Source organism: Ambystoma mexicanum, chromosome 6p (genome assembly GCF_040938575.1).
Source record: "Ambystoma mexicanum isolate Mex_15411 chromosome 6p, UKY_AmexF1_1, whole genome shotgun sequence".
In the NCBI taxonomy this organism is placed as follows: domain Eukaryota; kingdom Metazoa; phylum Chordata; class Amphibia; order Caudata; family Ambystomatidae; genus Ambystoma; species Ambystoma mexicanum.
The window spans coordinates 1,135,284,365-1,135,301,120 of NC_090935.1; the positions used below are offsets into that span (position 1 = coordinate 1,135,284,365).

General features: G+C 48.9%; 1 protein-coding gene across 2 annotated transcripts in view; it reads right to left on the reverse strand.

Annotated features, from left to right (window-relative positions):
• Window positions 1-16,756, reverse strand: part of SMARCA2 (SWI/SNF related BAF chromatin remodeling complex subunit ATPase 2) — a 3,136,185-nt gene that overhangs the window by 2,751,636 nt on the left and 367,793 nt on the right. For both annotated transcript variants that reach the window (XM_069625745.1, XM_069625746.1), the window contains exon 5: window positions 4,890-4,991. In XM_069625745.1, coding sequence (XP_069481846.1) covers window positions 4,890-4,991 — 102 coding nt within the window. The remainder of the gene's footprint in view (window positions 1-4,889; window positions 4,992-16,756) is intronic.

Sequence of the window (16,756 nt, forward strand, 5' to 3'; positions counted from 1 at the left end):
ATCCTCTGGCTAACGGCTGCCAGCATGGCATCCGCGTTGGCTTGACGAAGATGCAGGGATGCGTAGGAATACAGCTTCTTACCTTACGCCTCCAAGATCTCCTCCTTGCCTAGCAGCGCTGCGGACAAGGAGGCCGAGAACTGAGGCTCAGAGTATAGTGATGCCGCAGCAATCACAGGAGGGTGGCTGAGGATGGGCCGATAGCAACAGTGTATCCCCCTCCATCTGCCTGTACTTGGCTTCCAGGCATCAATTGAACGGCTGCACCGAGTGGGGCTTGAGCCAGCCCTTTTTTGCCAAGGCGACGATGTCCTTCTGCATCGGGATTCCCGTTCTCGCTGCGGGATGTAGCGTGAGGACTTCGGCGAGGACCCCCTCTGCTGGTTGCTCGACCTTGGGTTGAGGAAGGCCCAAGTACTCTGCCAGCCCTGCAAGACGTTCGTGCAAGGCCTTGGCTGACGATGGTGTGTCGGGGTCCTTTTCCTCGTCTGTGTCCACCTAGGGATCTGGTTGGTCCGGCACCGGTGGAGGGGTGCTGGGAGCCAAAGGCTGAGGCGTGGAGACCAGAGCCGCAGGCTGCAGCAGAGGCTGTTACGGAACACAATCGATTGGGGGGCCAGAGCGGGCAGCGGAGGCTGCAGAGGGGCCAGGGGCACCTGTACTGGGGCCTGCGTTGCTGGAGCCATCAGCAGGAGCACGTCCCTGAGCATGGCCTCCATCTGAGGAGATTTCATGGGCCCGAGGAACCTTTAAAAAAAATAGCTCCTCACAGGCCAGAGGGGTGGCAGGTGATATTGTGATAATGAAGTGGTAGCAGGCGGCTGCTGGAGCCGTTACATGCCCTGCCCATATGGACGAAGCGGGAACCTGGCCTGCGCAAATGAAGGATAGGCTGTAGGCCATGTACCTGGTAGACACCCACCAGTCTCACCTTGACACTCGTTCCTCCACCTGCTCCCTTCCATGGTGCAGTATCGGGCGGATGTCCGTAATGTCTGGCACGGCGGCCATCTTGTCGAGCTGCTTTCCACGTGCCCGTGTTGTGTTGCTTGGCTCACTGGGCCCAGCCTCATCCAAGATGAGTGTGGATAATGAGGCCTACCCTGCTCCTCAGACCAATGCCTGTTAGGCATTTCGCCCTCAGCGGATCTGCCGGTAGAACTGCATATAGACGCCCTCTCAGATATGTTGCCAGTACTAGGGCATGGCCCCTCAGGTAAAGACCCGGTAAAGGGATCTGGATACCTGGTAATAGCAGCTACAGCAGGGGCTGTAGGTCAAGGGCGGCATATGCTCAAAAGGTAAGGGTCAGTCATGCTGGTGCTGGCTCAACCTGCTAACAAGAAGGTGACTGTGGAGTCTGCAGAGAGGTGGGCCCAGCCGTAGTCCTGCATCGCACACAGGCTTTGGGAATAGCTGGAGCTGAAGGAGGGGGCACCCGAGGCATTAACTCGCCGATGAGCCCCTTACAGTAATCCACCACTGATTTTTACCTCATCAAGGTCTGAAACATGTCGAAAAAACGGTCCTCGTGACTGGCCTGCGACTGCGTGGCAGAGGATACCACTTTAGCTGTTCTTGTGACTCTAAATGGTATCTGAGGTGGTAAATGGTTCTAAGCCATAGTAGTAGAGATCCAAAACAGTTGTCTGTACTATGAAGCCCAGGACATATGCGTGCAGGAGCATATAGGGTACGAAGTCCTCCAGTTACAAGGCTACCAGGCGGAAAGCAGAGTGAAGGCCCCTGGTGGTACTGTCAATTGAAGGGGCACTGGAGAATCTTGGCTCCTGGATGCCGATCTCACAGTCAACTTGCCTGGTGAAGGACTGGCGGGTGACCCTAGGTGTTCAATCAACCTCAGTAAGCAACCAGCTGAGAAGGTTGCCACAGGAATTTTGCAGGAGAGCTCCCTGGACATTCCAGAGTGCTGTTTAGGTGCGACTTTCTTCTGGTCAGCAACCTTCTGTGCTCCACAGCCTGCGGTGTCAGGAACATGAGGGCCTTTGCCTACCAACATGGAGCCGGTTAAAGCAGGTTTCAAGAGACTCTCGGGATGAGACCCGGTAGTAGGGGCGAAAACATTTTTGAGGATGGACCTGGAAGATAGTGAAGTACCTTTGGCAACCTGGTTGCCGGTAACTTCTGCCACTAGGAAAGTGGTCCAGTACTAGGCCCTGCAGGGTCTGGCACAAGAACCGGATCAAGCCTTCAAAATCTGGCAGGAGCCATGGAGGATCCATAAGACCCTTACTGCAGGTGACTGTCCAAAGGAAGGAGTCACCATGCCTGGGTGCCTGGGAGAAAAGTGTACTCACCTCAGATGATAGCGAAGACCTCAGATGTTGATTCCAGATGAATTCCTTGCAAACCACAAATGTCCCTCCACTGACTGAGTCGACGGTGGAGAGCATGTGATCCCAGCGCCGAACAAGACGCTCAGAAGTCCCTTGTGTGGTCGGGGGCCCAAGCACCTCAGGCAGATGCCATGCATGCCTGAGGCTGGGAAGCTCCCAATGCAGGAAGCACAGGTTTAAACCCAAAAATCACTGGCATACGCTGATGGGTCGGCGAATCAGCGTTAAATCAAAAATGAAAAAAATCTTAGGGAAGCTGACTGCGACTGAAAAAATACATCACAGCGGTGCAAGTGTCCAGTCCCATTGAGCGGTGTAAAGGATTGGCAGGCAAGGCTGGTGGGAGGGGAGGGGTAACCATGTGGGGGCTCGTACAGGGAACTTCCTTGCAAGCAACAACTTTAATGGGGACGTTTTTTACAATGCAAAAGGGTCCAGTCCCATCCGGTCCCGTCCCTGTAGGATGGACTCCCATCAGTATGGCGGAAAGGGGACATGCAAAGGATCATTACTATAAGGCTATTAAGCAAAGCTACAGTCCTGAGGATTGTAAACGAGGACAGTTTGGATTATTTGCCACCACACCATAGCCAAGTCCATAGTTACGATTTGGATGCCCACTAACTTTAGACCCCTGCCAAAATGATCATTATTGCAAAATCCACTCCCTGGGTGTCAATCAGCCGTACTTTGCACAGGATCTCGCTGATCAGCGAGCTTGTGCGAGGTGCAGCTGGCAGGGAAAAAAAGCACAACATTGTAGGGGCTCGCACTAATCTGTTGCATGCTATTACTAGTGTTGAAAATATTCATGGTTTACTCGAGCAATGCTTACAAGCTCCCTAGACACCATCAGAAAGACACATTTTGCGTTATAGTCGGATTGGAGCATGAAGCACATTGGGTACTAAGTATCCTTATCCTACCTGAAGTTATAAGTTCTCCCGATTCGCTATGTTTCATAGGGTCACATGCATTGAAGACTTCCCCCATCATCAGATGGTTAATTCTCTGTCCAAGTAAAATCTTTAAGAAACAAACTAGATCTTTTTTTAATTATTTGATTTAGTTGCAATTACAACTTTTCAAAAACAAACTAAAGTCTTATCTGCCTCGCTCAGTCCCTTTGCCTGTGGACCAATAGGGGTGGGAGAGGTTGAGGGGAGATAGGCTTCTGCTCCGCCAGAGTCGTCATTTTTAGGTTCAGAACAAAGCAGTCGTGGTGCATTGCTGCCAATGCACTACATTTTATCAACCTTGCAGGGGAGGCGAAAGGTTCACATGTGAATCTATTAAATATGCCGACACTAAGGAACTACATTTACTGGTATCTAATTCTGCCCCAGCATTGGATCCTTAATGGATTCATATGCTTTGAAACAAAAACAGAGCAATTATAAATGCACATTGGAAGGAGGAAGGTGTTCTCCCCTAATGGAAAAAAAGGTATTAAATGACAGCTGATTGCATCAATGTCTCGTTTGAGTTAAAATCAATACAGTAGTGTTTCATGAACATATATGGCATTCTGCAGGTCACCGCCTTGCAAAGGTTCTGCAGGTTCACCCTCAAATGGAAAGTTGGTTCGTAGCCTTAGTTTGCATAGAATGAGCAGTATTTGGCCCCTTGAGCAGACTACCTTCTGACAAATTACAACTTTATACAGACGATGAACCAGAAAACAAGGCTCTGTTTGGAGAGGGTCTGACCCTTTTTGGATTGGCCATACGCCACCAAGGTTACTGATAAATGTATCTCCTTTGTCTTGTCAAGGGATAATTAGTCACATGCTTTTTACCAATATCCGTGGAAGGTGATACAACTTATTTTGCAACAGTCTTGCACAGTTGCCCATTTCCCAAATGACATGTCTCACCCTTGTGTACATAGGACTGTGTCAAGGAAGGCAGACAATGCTGTGTTGAGGAAAGGGAAAGGCAGATATGCTGCTCGGATTCCCTGAAGAGGCGGTTACCACCACCAAATCATCTTCAAAGAGTAATGTACTGAAAACAAGCAGCAAGAGAATACAAGGATTCAAGGATCACCAGAAGACCCCAGTGACCTATTGAGTGAAAACAGTAAGAACTGTAAATTAGAAATGCCGACCAGTCTATGTGACTAAGAAGGAATTTAATTAAAAAAACGAACACCCCATTTCATAGTCAAGCTAACCAAGATTGTGACCATTCGACAATGTATGTAGATTTCGGTTAGAACAAAGGCTGAAAGATATACATAGACTTAAAAGGGTAACGGTCTACACAGTTAAAGGGGCTTACTTGTCTATGTAGACTTCGATAATTCAGAAGAAGGGGATATGACAATGAGACCAAGAGGTAAAACCTATTTCACTGAACCTGTTTCTCCGTTTAGAGTAGGGGCTTCATGTTCTGACAATAATAAAGTACCAACATTTTACCCATTGTTATACAGTATGGTAGATGCGAGAAACTGTAAACTCAATTCCCACAGTTCAAACTCAGCAACCCAGATAATAAAACATTCATAAACTGGGGTATCAAGCAATACCTTCTGTCCAAGGCTTTGGGGGCATACTGGCACCATGTAGTGGCATGCCCGGAGTTGGTCCAGGGCCAGCAGGAGGGACGCCCATTGGATGCATTCCCATGGCTAGAAAATGTATAAGAAATGGGAAGAGAAGAATTATTCTCATCTTTGAAACTTTTTTTTTTACTACAGACAATTACTTCTATTCACTAACTCCAATCCCAAATTATTTAAAATATGAAAGAATATCTTAACAAATGAATCTGTATAAAATCTTCAAAAAAAAAGACATCAAAAAGGTTATGTACATATGACAAATAACTATTGAGTAATCAAACACACATGGTTAGAATATTTTTTTCAAAATGACGTTAGTTTCATCACTTTCTACATAAATGCATGAATAATACAATGCCTGCAATGTATTTTTTTTAATACAGTGTTCTTCTACTGACCCCCCCCAGCATAACCAACTTGTGTATAGGCGCATTATATATATCATCAATATAACAAAACTCCAATTATGCAGTTGGCTTGAGCAAAAGTCACTGCTTTTCAGCATAACAAGACAAGGAGTTATGCTGCAGCAAGATACCTAATAAAACAAAGCAAACTACTACGAAATTGTCAAGGGTGGTATAGCTCAGTGGCAACGCGCTCCTCTTGGAAACAAGACGATGTAGAGCAATACAGGTTCGAATCCAGCAGGGTCCGCGCTTAGAAACCTCTTCGGTATTAAGCGCATTTATAAAAGTAGTACATCTAGTGAAGCTTTCAACAGCCATTTAGTGAAAATTAGACACACCCCCCTACAATGGATGTGGAGTGTGTAGGAATGCACTTGGATATTATGTAATTGGTTGGAATATAGCTAAATTAAACTTGCAGGCTGTTTCTCCCCATTCATATGCCATCTCCTCCCTACATTAAAACTCTCAGCCATCCACCAGTTTACCAACTTAGGCAGTCTCCCATCCATCTATCATTTCACCTACTGAACACATATACATCCCCAAAAACTAGGCATAATTGTAATACTTGAAGCAGGACAGCAACCACACTTCACACAAGATTGGTGCTACTGTACATATGAAAGGAACAAGTGATTTGCAATTAATAGACCGTCAGCACACTTCTTTCATTGAGAAAGAACGGGCAATTTCCTACAGGGCTGCAGTATTTTGAATTGTACAGAACGAAAACATCTATGCAGGGCTACCGCTATTGGAAATGTACTGTAACACAGGACGCTTGTCCTCTTTGCGTGCGCGTGTGCGTTTGGATCAGTGGAGAGAAGGGCTGGAAACGCACTGCTGTTGACATTTGAGGGAGTACCACACTTTATTATTTAATGGGATTTCTCGGTTTATCACTGTATTCGCTTTTTTCCCCCATCCCCGCATTCCTATGGAAAAGCGGTTTCCTCTGTTAACTTGCATTGCCTCCACTTTCAATTTGACAGGGTATTATTTTTGTTTAGCCTACCATGTTGGCTCTTTCTGGGAAAGTCCTTACTCCATACTTGTCGGACATTCCGTCCTTCGGAACAGCACCGGAGCACTTTTGTTAAAAAGCATCAAAAATTGAATTTTTGTCCTTTTATTTTTATGCGGGGCCACCACACGTGACCGTAACCCTGCCTTCCTGAGCTCTGCCCGGCGCATCGCCCTTCAGTCCTTTTCTCTGCGCAGTCGAGGTCGGGTGCACTAGCATCACTGGGAATATTTTTCTTTTTGTTCCTTTTGTCCTTCATTCCTGCTCTGGTTCCACTGTCTAGGGTGGAGCGTCTGGGAAACGTGTCCTGGTCATCATGCGAACATCGCTTCGCGAGAGCGGATCCCCACTCTCTTTGCCTGGAGTGCTTAGGCCCGGAACACCGTTGGGACTCATGCTTCTACTGCGTCTCCTCCGTCCGGCCACTCCAGCGTTGTCTTGTCAGGTGGGAAGTGGTGTGCAACGCGTAACTCCACCACATTCACAGCTCTTCATCGAAGAAAAAAACACAGCAGGTAAGTGTGTTCCTTTTCAGGTGGTCACCCCGGCCAGGGAACTCCTTCCCAGGGTGTTCTAGGCCCAGCAGGGGTTCCAGTAGCTCCATTACCAGGGATTTGTCATGATCACAGTTTAGATGCAGGAGTTCAGGCCAGGCTGGATTCCTTGTATAGGTCTGTAGGCTCTAGATGGGTTTTAGCATGGCAAACATGGCATTCTCACAGTCCACAGTATTAAGTTAACCATAGACTCCCATAGAAACTCAATTGTATCCCAGTACCCCTAAGATGGACGCCCTTTGGGTCACTGATAAGTTATAATAGAGAACCAGACATTGGGCATTGATGGCTAAATAAGTTACACCTCTGCAGTAGCGCGTGCTTCGTGTTAAGTCAGCTGACAGCGGTGTAACGCTACCTGTGCTCAGCTCACAGAACCCGCAGAATAAAAGAAAAGTAATCTTAATAACCTGAAACGCTCACAGAATATCTACATACCACAGACTACTATTACCTAACCAAAGTTTTCCGCTGCCGCAGTCCTCCAATGGAAGATTTTCTTCCGTCGTAGTTCCCAGTTCAGTCATCAGCCTTCGTTCACAGCCGAAGCAACATTCCGAGGTTTTTCCGACATCTGAAGATCTGCAATACAAGGTACCATAGTTAAATAAACATTACAGAATTAAAGAAAAAGGGAAATACTTACGCGCATACGTACCAGAGGCTCCCATGAGTTTTTTCTTCACAGTTAAACACTGTGCTTCACAAAAGAAGGCTATAGTTTTTTTTAAAACAAACTTACTCTGTGCAGCGCTCTTTACTCTGATATGTGCGCATACTTACAATAGAAAAACCTTACCAGGTTACCGAAGACACCCGTTTAGTGCGCTTCAACTACAGCAAGCGTGCCAACTTCCCTCAGGAAAAGGTTTTCATGTCTTTTCCTTGATAACGCCGACTTCCTCAAAGCTTATTCTTCAGAGAACCTGCAAAAAAAGAAAACATTATTTAAGTCAGCAAGCGAGATCTCCAACTTTTTCAAGTTTTTCCTCCGAGATATTTGCCTTTCCCCTTTGTTCCGACAAGAGACTTATATAATAAGTCACTTACCTTCAGAGGCTTACCAGAGTGCAACAGCATCTTAGTCTTCTGAAACTCAACATCACCCCTGTGTGAGTGCAGGACGGAGAGCTCCTAAAACACAAAACACAGGTGAGGAGAGTGTGGGCCTTAGAAATAAAGGGGGAGCTTTTTTCAGAGTGGTAGGAGGGAGCCCTAGTAGAATTTACCATTCATATTAATTACAGTACCTCCCTTCTTGTTATCCCTCTTTCATGATAGGGAAACAAACCCTTAAAGAACCAGTTTTAGCATATCAACAGGGCTCTTGGATCATTACTCTCCTGTGGAGACAAGGTAAGCGTTCAAGGATTTCCCTGAGGTGTCCCTCAAGGGATGTAACAGGCGATCCAGAGTTTACTCTGAGGACCCCTGCAAGGGGGCTGTCAAAACCGGATCTCCTTCCGAGGTTCCCTGTTCGGGGTCTAAAGTTAGGCCCAGTACTTCTGGGGCTGTTACCAGGTCAGCCCTGACTCTGGAACTAAGTGTACCAAGTCTCAGCTCGAGGTGACTAAACTTACCGGGGTTACTCCAGAAGTTCCCCTTTTTGGGGCTATATCCAACACCAGCCGATTGAGGGCCCCCGCCCCCTTGGGGGTCCTGGCTTCAGGGGGTAAACTATAAGACTTCCACACTCAGTCCTGTGGCGCAACCAATCCTGCTGAGGGGGCAAAGAAGCCAGTCAAGCACCATAAGTCTTCCAGTACCGGTTCTGCTGAGGATCCCCACTGGGTGCTAATTCACCAGCAGTCCCTAAGGTGTGTAATAAACACCCTAGATCTAAAAGCATCCGTCTGTTGAGGTTCCTTGTTCCAAGGTTAAGATGGCACATAAGATGCCTGACTCCCTTGTGATGACTATTGCCTCATTTACTCCAATGACGCAGTTCGCCTCAGGTGTTGACAAAATGGCGGCCCAGCCTCTGTGGTCCACAGCAGCCATTTTGACGACCTCTCTCACACCAACTTTCACCACAGCTGGTGCAGAGGGCCTGTTTCTGGAGCAGAGCAGCATTTTCAACATTTTGTGGAAAGAACCGGTTCCGCCATCCAACGGATTGGCGTTCTCGGACTCTGCTGCTGCATACAGAATCGCTCCCTCCTGCATCTGCGCCTTTGATGTATGTTGATTAAATTGGTGGAGGCCCATCCTGGCATCCATGCTCTATGCAATCCTGGGGGTATGCCCCTTCCGAACAGCCTTTGACCACTCCAGACCTTAATCTGAGGATGCGTTTTTGGGGAAATTTCAGACGCTTCTGCATTCGGATCCCATGAACGCGTACTTTAACCACTTCGGTGCCAATTCCCTCCGGGTTGCCATGGACGAGATAGCTCGTCCTTTTAGGGACTCTGTTTTGAACGATCCCTGCAAAGCAGGGATTGCTAAAAACTGTAATCCAACCCCCGGGCTATGCTTGGGGGAGGTCTCTCTTCATGGCCCGGGTGTTGGATTACCTTCACTTTCACGTCGGCGTTCGCAATGCACGCCAACATGAAACAAAGTAAATTCACTGCAGCAGCCATTTTCGGCTGCCGCAGTGAATCGAGAAGGTAAGAGGTCTTCTCCCTCTCCCTCGATCTCCGGCTTTATTGCAAGCTGGAGATAGAGGGAGGTGTTGTTGGAAAGGGGAGCTTTGTCCCTTTCCAACACCACCTTTTTTGAAAGCATTGCTGGTTGCTGATCGGGTGCAGAGCGCTCGGTCCGTGGCCAGCAATGCCACTAGACCACCAGGATCTTTTTGTGACGTGGGGGGAGGCGGGGCCGTTTACTAGGTAAGTGGCCCACTTCCCTCTCCCCCCTCCAGAGGCCCCAAAGCATGGGCCCAACCTACGGAGACCCCTGGGGGCAGATGGGTGATCATCTGCCCCCAGGGAAGGAGTTAGAAAAAAATAAAATATTTTTTTTAAAAATGAAACAGGGATTTGGGTGGGGGTGGAAGGGGGCACTAGCCACCAGGTATTTCTTTTTCCATGAAAGGAGGGTGGCCCTCTCTCGCCCCACCTGAAGTGGAAGGGGGTGCACCCCTTGTAGCCCTCCCTGGGGGTCAGTGTTCTGCCCCCAAGGAGGACTACAACAAAGTGCCCCCTCGTCCATTTGGGGGGTGGGGCGGAATAGGGCCACCAGGAAAGTGTGGGCAGGACCCCCAAAGGATAGGGCCTGCAGGTCTGCCCCCAGGGATGGGCCCAAATAAAAAAAAAGCAATGAAATACATGGTTGGTTTTGGGGGAGTGCCCCCCCCCCAAAATGGACCACCAGGGAAATTCTTTATGCAAAGGGCGGTGTCCTTCTCCCCCCCAACCAAAATGGAGTGGGGGCCATCTCATGTAGCCCTTCCTGGGGGCAGATATCTGCTCCTAGGAAGGGGCATCTGACCCCAGGGAGGGCTCCATGAGATGCCCCCCATTATCTGCCCCCAGGGAGGGCAGCATGAGATGCCCCCCCTCCATTTGGGGTAGAGAGAGAGGGCCACCCCCTTTACATTATGTAATTCCCCGGCGGTTTAGCCCCCCCTAAAATGCAGCCTACCATTTTCAATTTTTTTCTTTGTTTACCCAACTTCCCTTGGCGCAGATGGGCACATTAGTGTGCCAATCTGCCCCCAGGATGCCCAAAACCTACTGCCCCACCCACTGGGGGGTCTGTCCCACGTTTTGTGGTGCCCCTCTCTCCCCCACCCCAAATGGAGGGGGGGGCACCTCATGCAGCCCTTCCTAGGAGCCCCAGGGAGGGCTGCACGAGGTGCCCCCCCAGAATATATTGACCACAATACCCGACAAAGTTTGATATTTGGTGGGGGAAAAAAAGCACAATTTTCACTGTGTTAGGGATTGCGGGTAATGCATTCTAGGGCGATTCGCGCAAGTCAGCCCTCTGTGGATTTCCACGGGTGTCCTCTTTTCGGAGATACATGGTGTTCCCAGTTTTCCTTGGTGGCTTGGACACCCTAGGCCCAAATCTGTATGGTGTGCACAAGAGCAAAATTCATGAAATTCTGCTGTGCGAAGAGACTTGGGGTTACCCGTGTTTTAGGCTTCTCCCTTTGCGCCCAGGTAGGTGCACCCACACATGTGTGGTGCTGTTTTTGTCGCAACACCTCTGGGAACGCGGGAAGGTTGGCCATGTGTTGTTGGCAGCATGGTTCAGTGGGTGACCAGAGTGAAATGTGCGGAAATTGTGTTTTTCCCGCCACATTTTGGACTTTGCCAGGGGTTGTGGGTAATGAAATCTGGGCCAATTGGTGCAAGTCAGGCCTCTGGATTCCCACGGGTGTCCTCTTTTCGGAAATCCATGGGCTTCCCAGTTTTCCTTAGTGGCTTCGACACCCTAGGCCCAAATCTGTAGGTTGTCTCCCCAAATCTTCTGAGGTTTTCCAGTAGTTTAGCCTGTTCCTTTTGCGCCCAAGCAGGCAAGCACACATGTGAGGTAACATTTTCGTCGGGACACCTGTGGGAACATTTGACATTTGTTGTGTTGGCGTGGTTTTCATAACATTTTGATCCATTTGCTGCTGCCCTTTGCCACACAACCCTTTCATTTCCCAAATGTGACCTACATTTAGTAGCCGCTTTAGGCACTATACACTTTCGTAACCTGCACAAGTCACCTACCCTTCAAAAGGTCTGCCTGTGCTCTTTCACAAAAATGTATGCTTGCCCTTCCTCACCACATTTGTTTTCCTAATTTACACATGCTAAGTATGTCTGTTTAGGCCGTAAGCATAAAACTCCCGTGTACCATGGCTCCATTTTTGGCTTGTCGGAATGTAGCAGAGCATTGTTTTTCTCAAAATTCAAAAAAAGACATTGCCGTACCAGGCCAACCATGTCCACCACATACCCTTTTTTCGGTTATTTTCTTGCTTCCCCCCCCCCCCAAACTATGGAATTTTTCCCTACCTAGTTGCCTGACCTGCGCAAATCACCCCATCGTAAACTTGGAATTTTGTCTACTTTTCAGAAATGTATGCCTTTCTGTCCTCCCATTTAGCTTTCCAACCATTTTCTTCCATTCCGTCCACGCATGTCCTATTGGAAAAAAAGCCCAAAATTGCCTACCTCTCACAAAACTGTTGATAACCATATCAAAATAGCTTCCACTCAATCGGTTCTTGAAAGCCAGGAAAGTGGGGAATTCAGCAGAGCAAACCATTTGTTCCTAGCTCTTACAAGGAAAAAACCATAGGCTTCTTTGTACAACATTTTATTGGTATTTTTTGAAAAAACACATTTTCTCCCTTTTTGGCCATTTTCTCTCACCCCCCAACAGCAAACTAAGATTCCTGGGTGCCGTTACGACCGCCTACATGTGGGAGAAAAAGAGGCCAAATTTGGCCGAGATATCTCATGTAAACAAAAAGTTACAAGGCATTGAATGGCGACATACCGAAATCAGCAAAAAAAAGGCCTTGGCACTGGGGTGGGTGGGGGGATTTATGACCCATGGCAGTAAAGGGGTTAAGGATTTGTTTAAGGAAATGTATCCTAAGCCGCCTGAACCAGTCCCTGCTCCGGCAACCCCCATTGCAGGTTCCGGTAGTACCACCTCCTCAACCTCTACCTGTGGGGCCTCCTCCCCCGCTGCCTCCTAGGCATCCACTGTACGCTTTGGAAAAGAATTTGCTCTGCCAACCGCCCCTTTGGGCCCTGAGGCGCCACACGTGCAGCGAATCAGTCTTCTGCTCCCACCTCACTGGATGAGGACCAGGCGGACCAGGACGGCGATGAACCGCCCGCTCTATTAGAGCCTTTCATGACTAGGTACTGGATAGGATGGCACTGCTAGACATTCCAATACCCGAGGGCCCCAGCTCCACAAGAGGGGGTTCTGTCTGGAGCCTTCACTCTGTCGACACAGGAGCGCACCGGCCTGGTCCTTCAAATGGACGTCCTGGCCGAAGCCTGTACGATCTGGGAAAAACCTCATTCCAGCAGCACCTGAACAAGAACATTGATGCTCGTACAAGCTCCATGGGTCAGAGGACATATCCTTGTCCACTCCCCTCTATGGTGGCAGCAGCTACGCTCCAGTCGAAGCCGGCCTCTGCATACTCCACTGTAGCATCCCAGATCCTTTCTAAAGAGGTCAAGATTCTTGACGCCATCCAATTCGGCTTTTCAGCTGAGTCCGGCTAATACTGATTTTATGCTGGCAGCTGTCATCGCCAACCTGTGGAAACAGCTAGCCGATTTCCAGGAATTTATTCCTGCTTATAGGCTCGATTACTTCAAGGGCGGCTTGTCAGACGCCAGGTTTCTGGCGCAGGATCTACTTGAGGCTGCGGCCCATCACGTAGACACTTATGCTCAAGGCCTTGTAGTCGGGGTAGACGTCTCCCGCCAAGCGTGGCTGCATGCTACAAAGTTTTCGAAGGAAGTTCAGGACAAGGTGCTTGATCTTCCCTTTGAGGTTAAAGAACTGTTCCACTCCTCCACAGATGAGGAACTAACAAAGACCAAGGCAAGCACTCAAACTGCCAAGTCATTGTCAGCCCTTGCGAAATCCCCAGCAAAGGCACCTTACACTAAGAGGTCGGGGTCTCAAACGAGGTATTTCTCTCGGTTCAGAGGCTGACGGGCCCCGCCGTAAACAGCAACGGCAAGGTGGCCAGTTTTTCTCTCGCCCACCAGCCTTCTCTTCAGGAACGAGTGGTCTCCCCGCCGATAAAACATCTAAATATTTTTCATCTGTCGCACGAGACTCCGGTGGGAGAATTAATTTAGTCTCATCTGGAAGTGTGGTAGACCATCACCGAAGACCGATGGGTTTTATCAGTTGCTCGGACGGGCCTTCTGCTTGCCCCTTCCCTCTACCCTACCCTTCAACCATACCCTCCAGCAGACTGGATCACACTCCCTCAGAGCCGAGGTACAGAAGCTTCTAGACCTCAGAGCAGGGAACAAGGGAAGGGCTATTATTCCCATCTGTTTACAGTGCCCAAACCCAACCAGGTTGGCCTGCGCACTATCCTCGACCTATCCAAGTTCAAACTCTTTCTCCCACAAGAAATTCATTGTGATTACACCCCGTGAGATAAAGACCTCTCTCCGGAAGGGCGATTGGCTCAGTGTGGTAGACCTTCAAGATAGATACATGCACATTCGCATCTGGAGCCCGCATTGAAAATATCTGCGGTTCTCCGTGGGCACGGAGCACTTCCAGTATCGTGAGCTTCCATTTGGTCTCAGCTCGGCACTGTGTCTTTACGAAGATGATGTCGGTCATCACAGCATTACTCAGACTGCAGGGGGTTCATGTATATCCATACGATTGGCTCCTGCGCAGTCCTTGCCCACAAACAGCTACGACCAATCTTTAGTCACTCCTTCAGCTTGTGTTCCATCTTGGGCTGTAGGTGAACTGGCACAAATCATTGATGAAGGTCTCTCAAGACCTGATCTTTCTGAGTTTCCGTTGGGATACCGTCAGTACCAGAGTGTTCCTGACAGAGGACAGGATTGCAGATCTGTCGACCACGTGCCAGCTCTTCCTCCAGTCTTCACACATGACGGCTTGGTGGTTCCAGAGACTTCTGGGCCTCATGGCTTTTTGCGTGTTAGCTCTACCTCTTGCACGCGTGAAGATGAGACGCTTTCGGCTTGCTCTTCGGAGCAGCTGGTCCCAGGCTACGTAACCAGATTCCAAGATGATTCCAGTCCCATCCTGCATAATGGCATATCTTCAATGGTGGTCGTCCGCCAGCAACCTTTCAGTGGGGACCTCCTTCCAGGAGCCCTGCCCACAATTAACAGTTACCACAGACTCCTCCCTTCTGGGGTGGGGAGCGACACTGCATCACCTCGAGGTGTACAATTTATGGATGCCTCAAGACAGGCGGTCCATTTCAATTACCTGGAGCTCCTGGCAGTTTCTCTGGCGCTCAAGGCTTTTCAACCAACTATCACAAACAGTGTGGCCCGTATTCGCACAGACAATTCCGTAGCAATGTTTTACATCAACAAACATGGGGCACAAGGTCTCCTCTCCTGGTGGACCTTGCTATACAAATCTGGAATTTGAGCATCCAGCACAATGTCTGGCTCCAAGCTGTACACATTCTAGGCCACATTAATGTGGCTGCAGACTCCCTCAGATGCCAATCGGCAGCGAGTTACGAGTGGGAGATGAACGATTTTCTCGGCAACATTTTTCAGCAATAGGGTGCTTTAGAGGTGAACCACTTTGCAAGATCATCAAAGAGGAAACTTCCTCTTTATGCGTCCGGGGACGGGCTCGGAGTGTCCTCCTTGGGGGACGCCCTTGAGATCCTGTGGGACAACATGAAATCTTCTGCCTTCTCTCCATTACCACTGACTTTGCAAACTCAGGAGTGCATCGAACTGCACTCTCCTCTTCATGGCTCCTTGGTGGCCAGCCAGGTTCTGGTTTTCGAAACTGCAGCACCTGTCAGTGCTTCCCCCAATGGGGTTGCCACAGATTCCCGATCTCCTTCACCAGAGCAATCACCAGCTGTGGCACCCCTCTCCACAATCGTTCAGCTTGGGGACCTGGGGCCCCGAGTACCAATCTTTAGCGCAGTTCAACCTGTCTGCGGACAACATGCGCATAATTCAAGCGGCCAGGAAGCCTTCTAGAAGGGCTCCATAGAGGAGCATATGGCTCTGTTTTTGCCATTGATGTCTAGCCAAAGAGCTTGATCCCAGGCATGCTTCTATCAACACTGTTCTGTCCTTTGTATCTGACCTTGCAGCCTCTGGCATACATGTCTTGTCATGAAGGACGTATTTATCTGCTATTGCAGCCTACCTGTCTACAGACAGCTGTACCTTTTCACTGGCTAATCCAGTCATCAAGAGACACTTTGCAGATCTCCTCCAGCTTCGCAACCACCCTTTTTTCCTTCCTAAAGTGGTTTCGGAATTCCATTTAAACCAGTCTATATCTCAATCGGTCTTCTTCCCAAACCCTCCCTCTGATGCCGAAATGGTTCTGCAAAACTTAGACGGGGTCTGAAGTTCTACCTCGACAGGACAAGCGAACCCAGAAGCACTTTGCAACTGTTCGTTACATTTGATGACCCAAATGGGGAACCTGCCTCAAAAGCATCCATCTCCCGCTGGGTGGGTTCATGTGTTTCCGAGGCTTACAAGGTTCAAGGCCTTCAACCACCTAAAGGCATTCATGCACACCTGCTCGAAAGCAAAGCGGCAGCTGTTGCCTTCCAAAAGTATGTCCCTTGAGAGTCCATTGCCAAGGCAGCTACGTGGGCCTCCCCATCGGCTTTTTGCAAGCATTACTGTCTAGACCTGAGCTCCCGGGCTGATGCCCAATTTATCCAGGCAGTTCTCAAGAATGTATTCCAATAAGGGACATTTCCCTCCACCCGTAATACATATGGTCAGTGCTTGGGAATCTCCCACAAGTATGGAGGAAAGAGAACTGGATTTAGGAGTATGCCATATAACTACAGTGACTACCTTACTCCTAGTCCATAGTCCCCTTTCCTCCATACGCCCGCCGTCCCCGCTAATCAGTTTCCTCTATTGTTGCTTAAAATTGTCTCAGACCTAGTTAGAGAAAAGGATTGAAGGGTGATGCGGAGTTCAGGAAGGCAGGGTTACGGTCACATGCAGTGGCCCCGCGTAAAAATGAAAGGACAAATGACATTTTTGATGCTAACAAAAGTGCTCTGGTCCCGTCCCAAAGGACGGAATGTCCCACAAGTCTGGACGAAAGGGGACTATGGACTACGAGTAAAGTAGTCACTACAGTGGGTAACTTTGTCAATCCTTGCCCATACAAATAGTATCCTTGAAT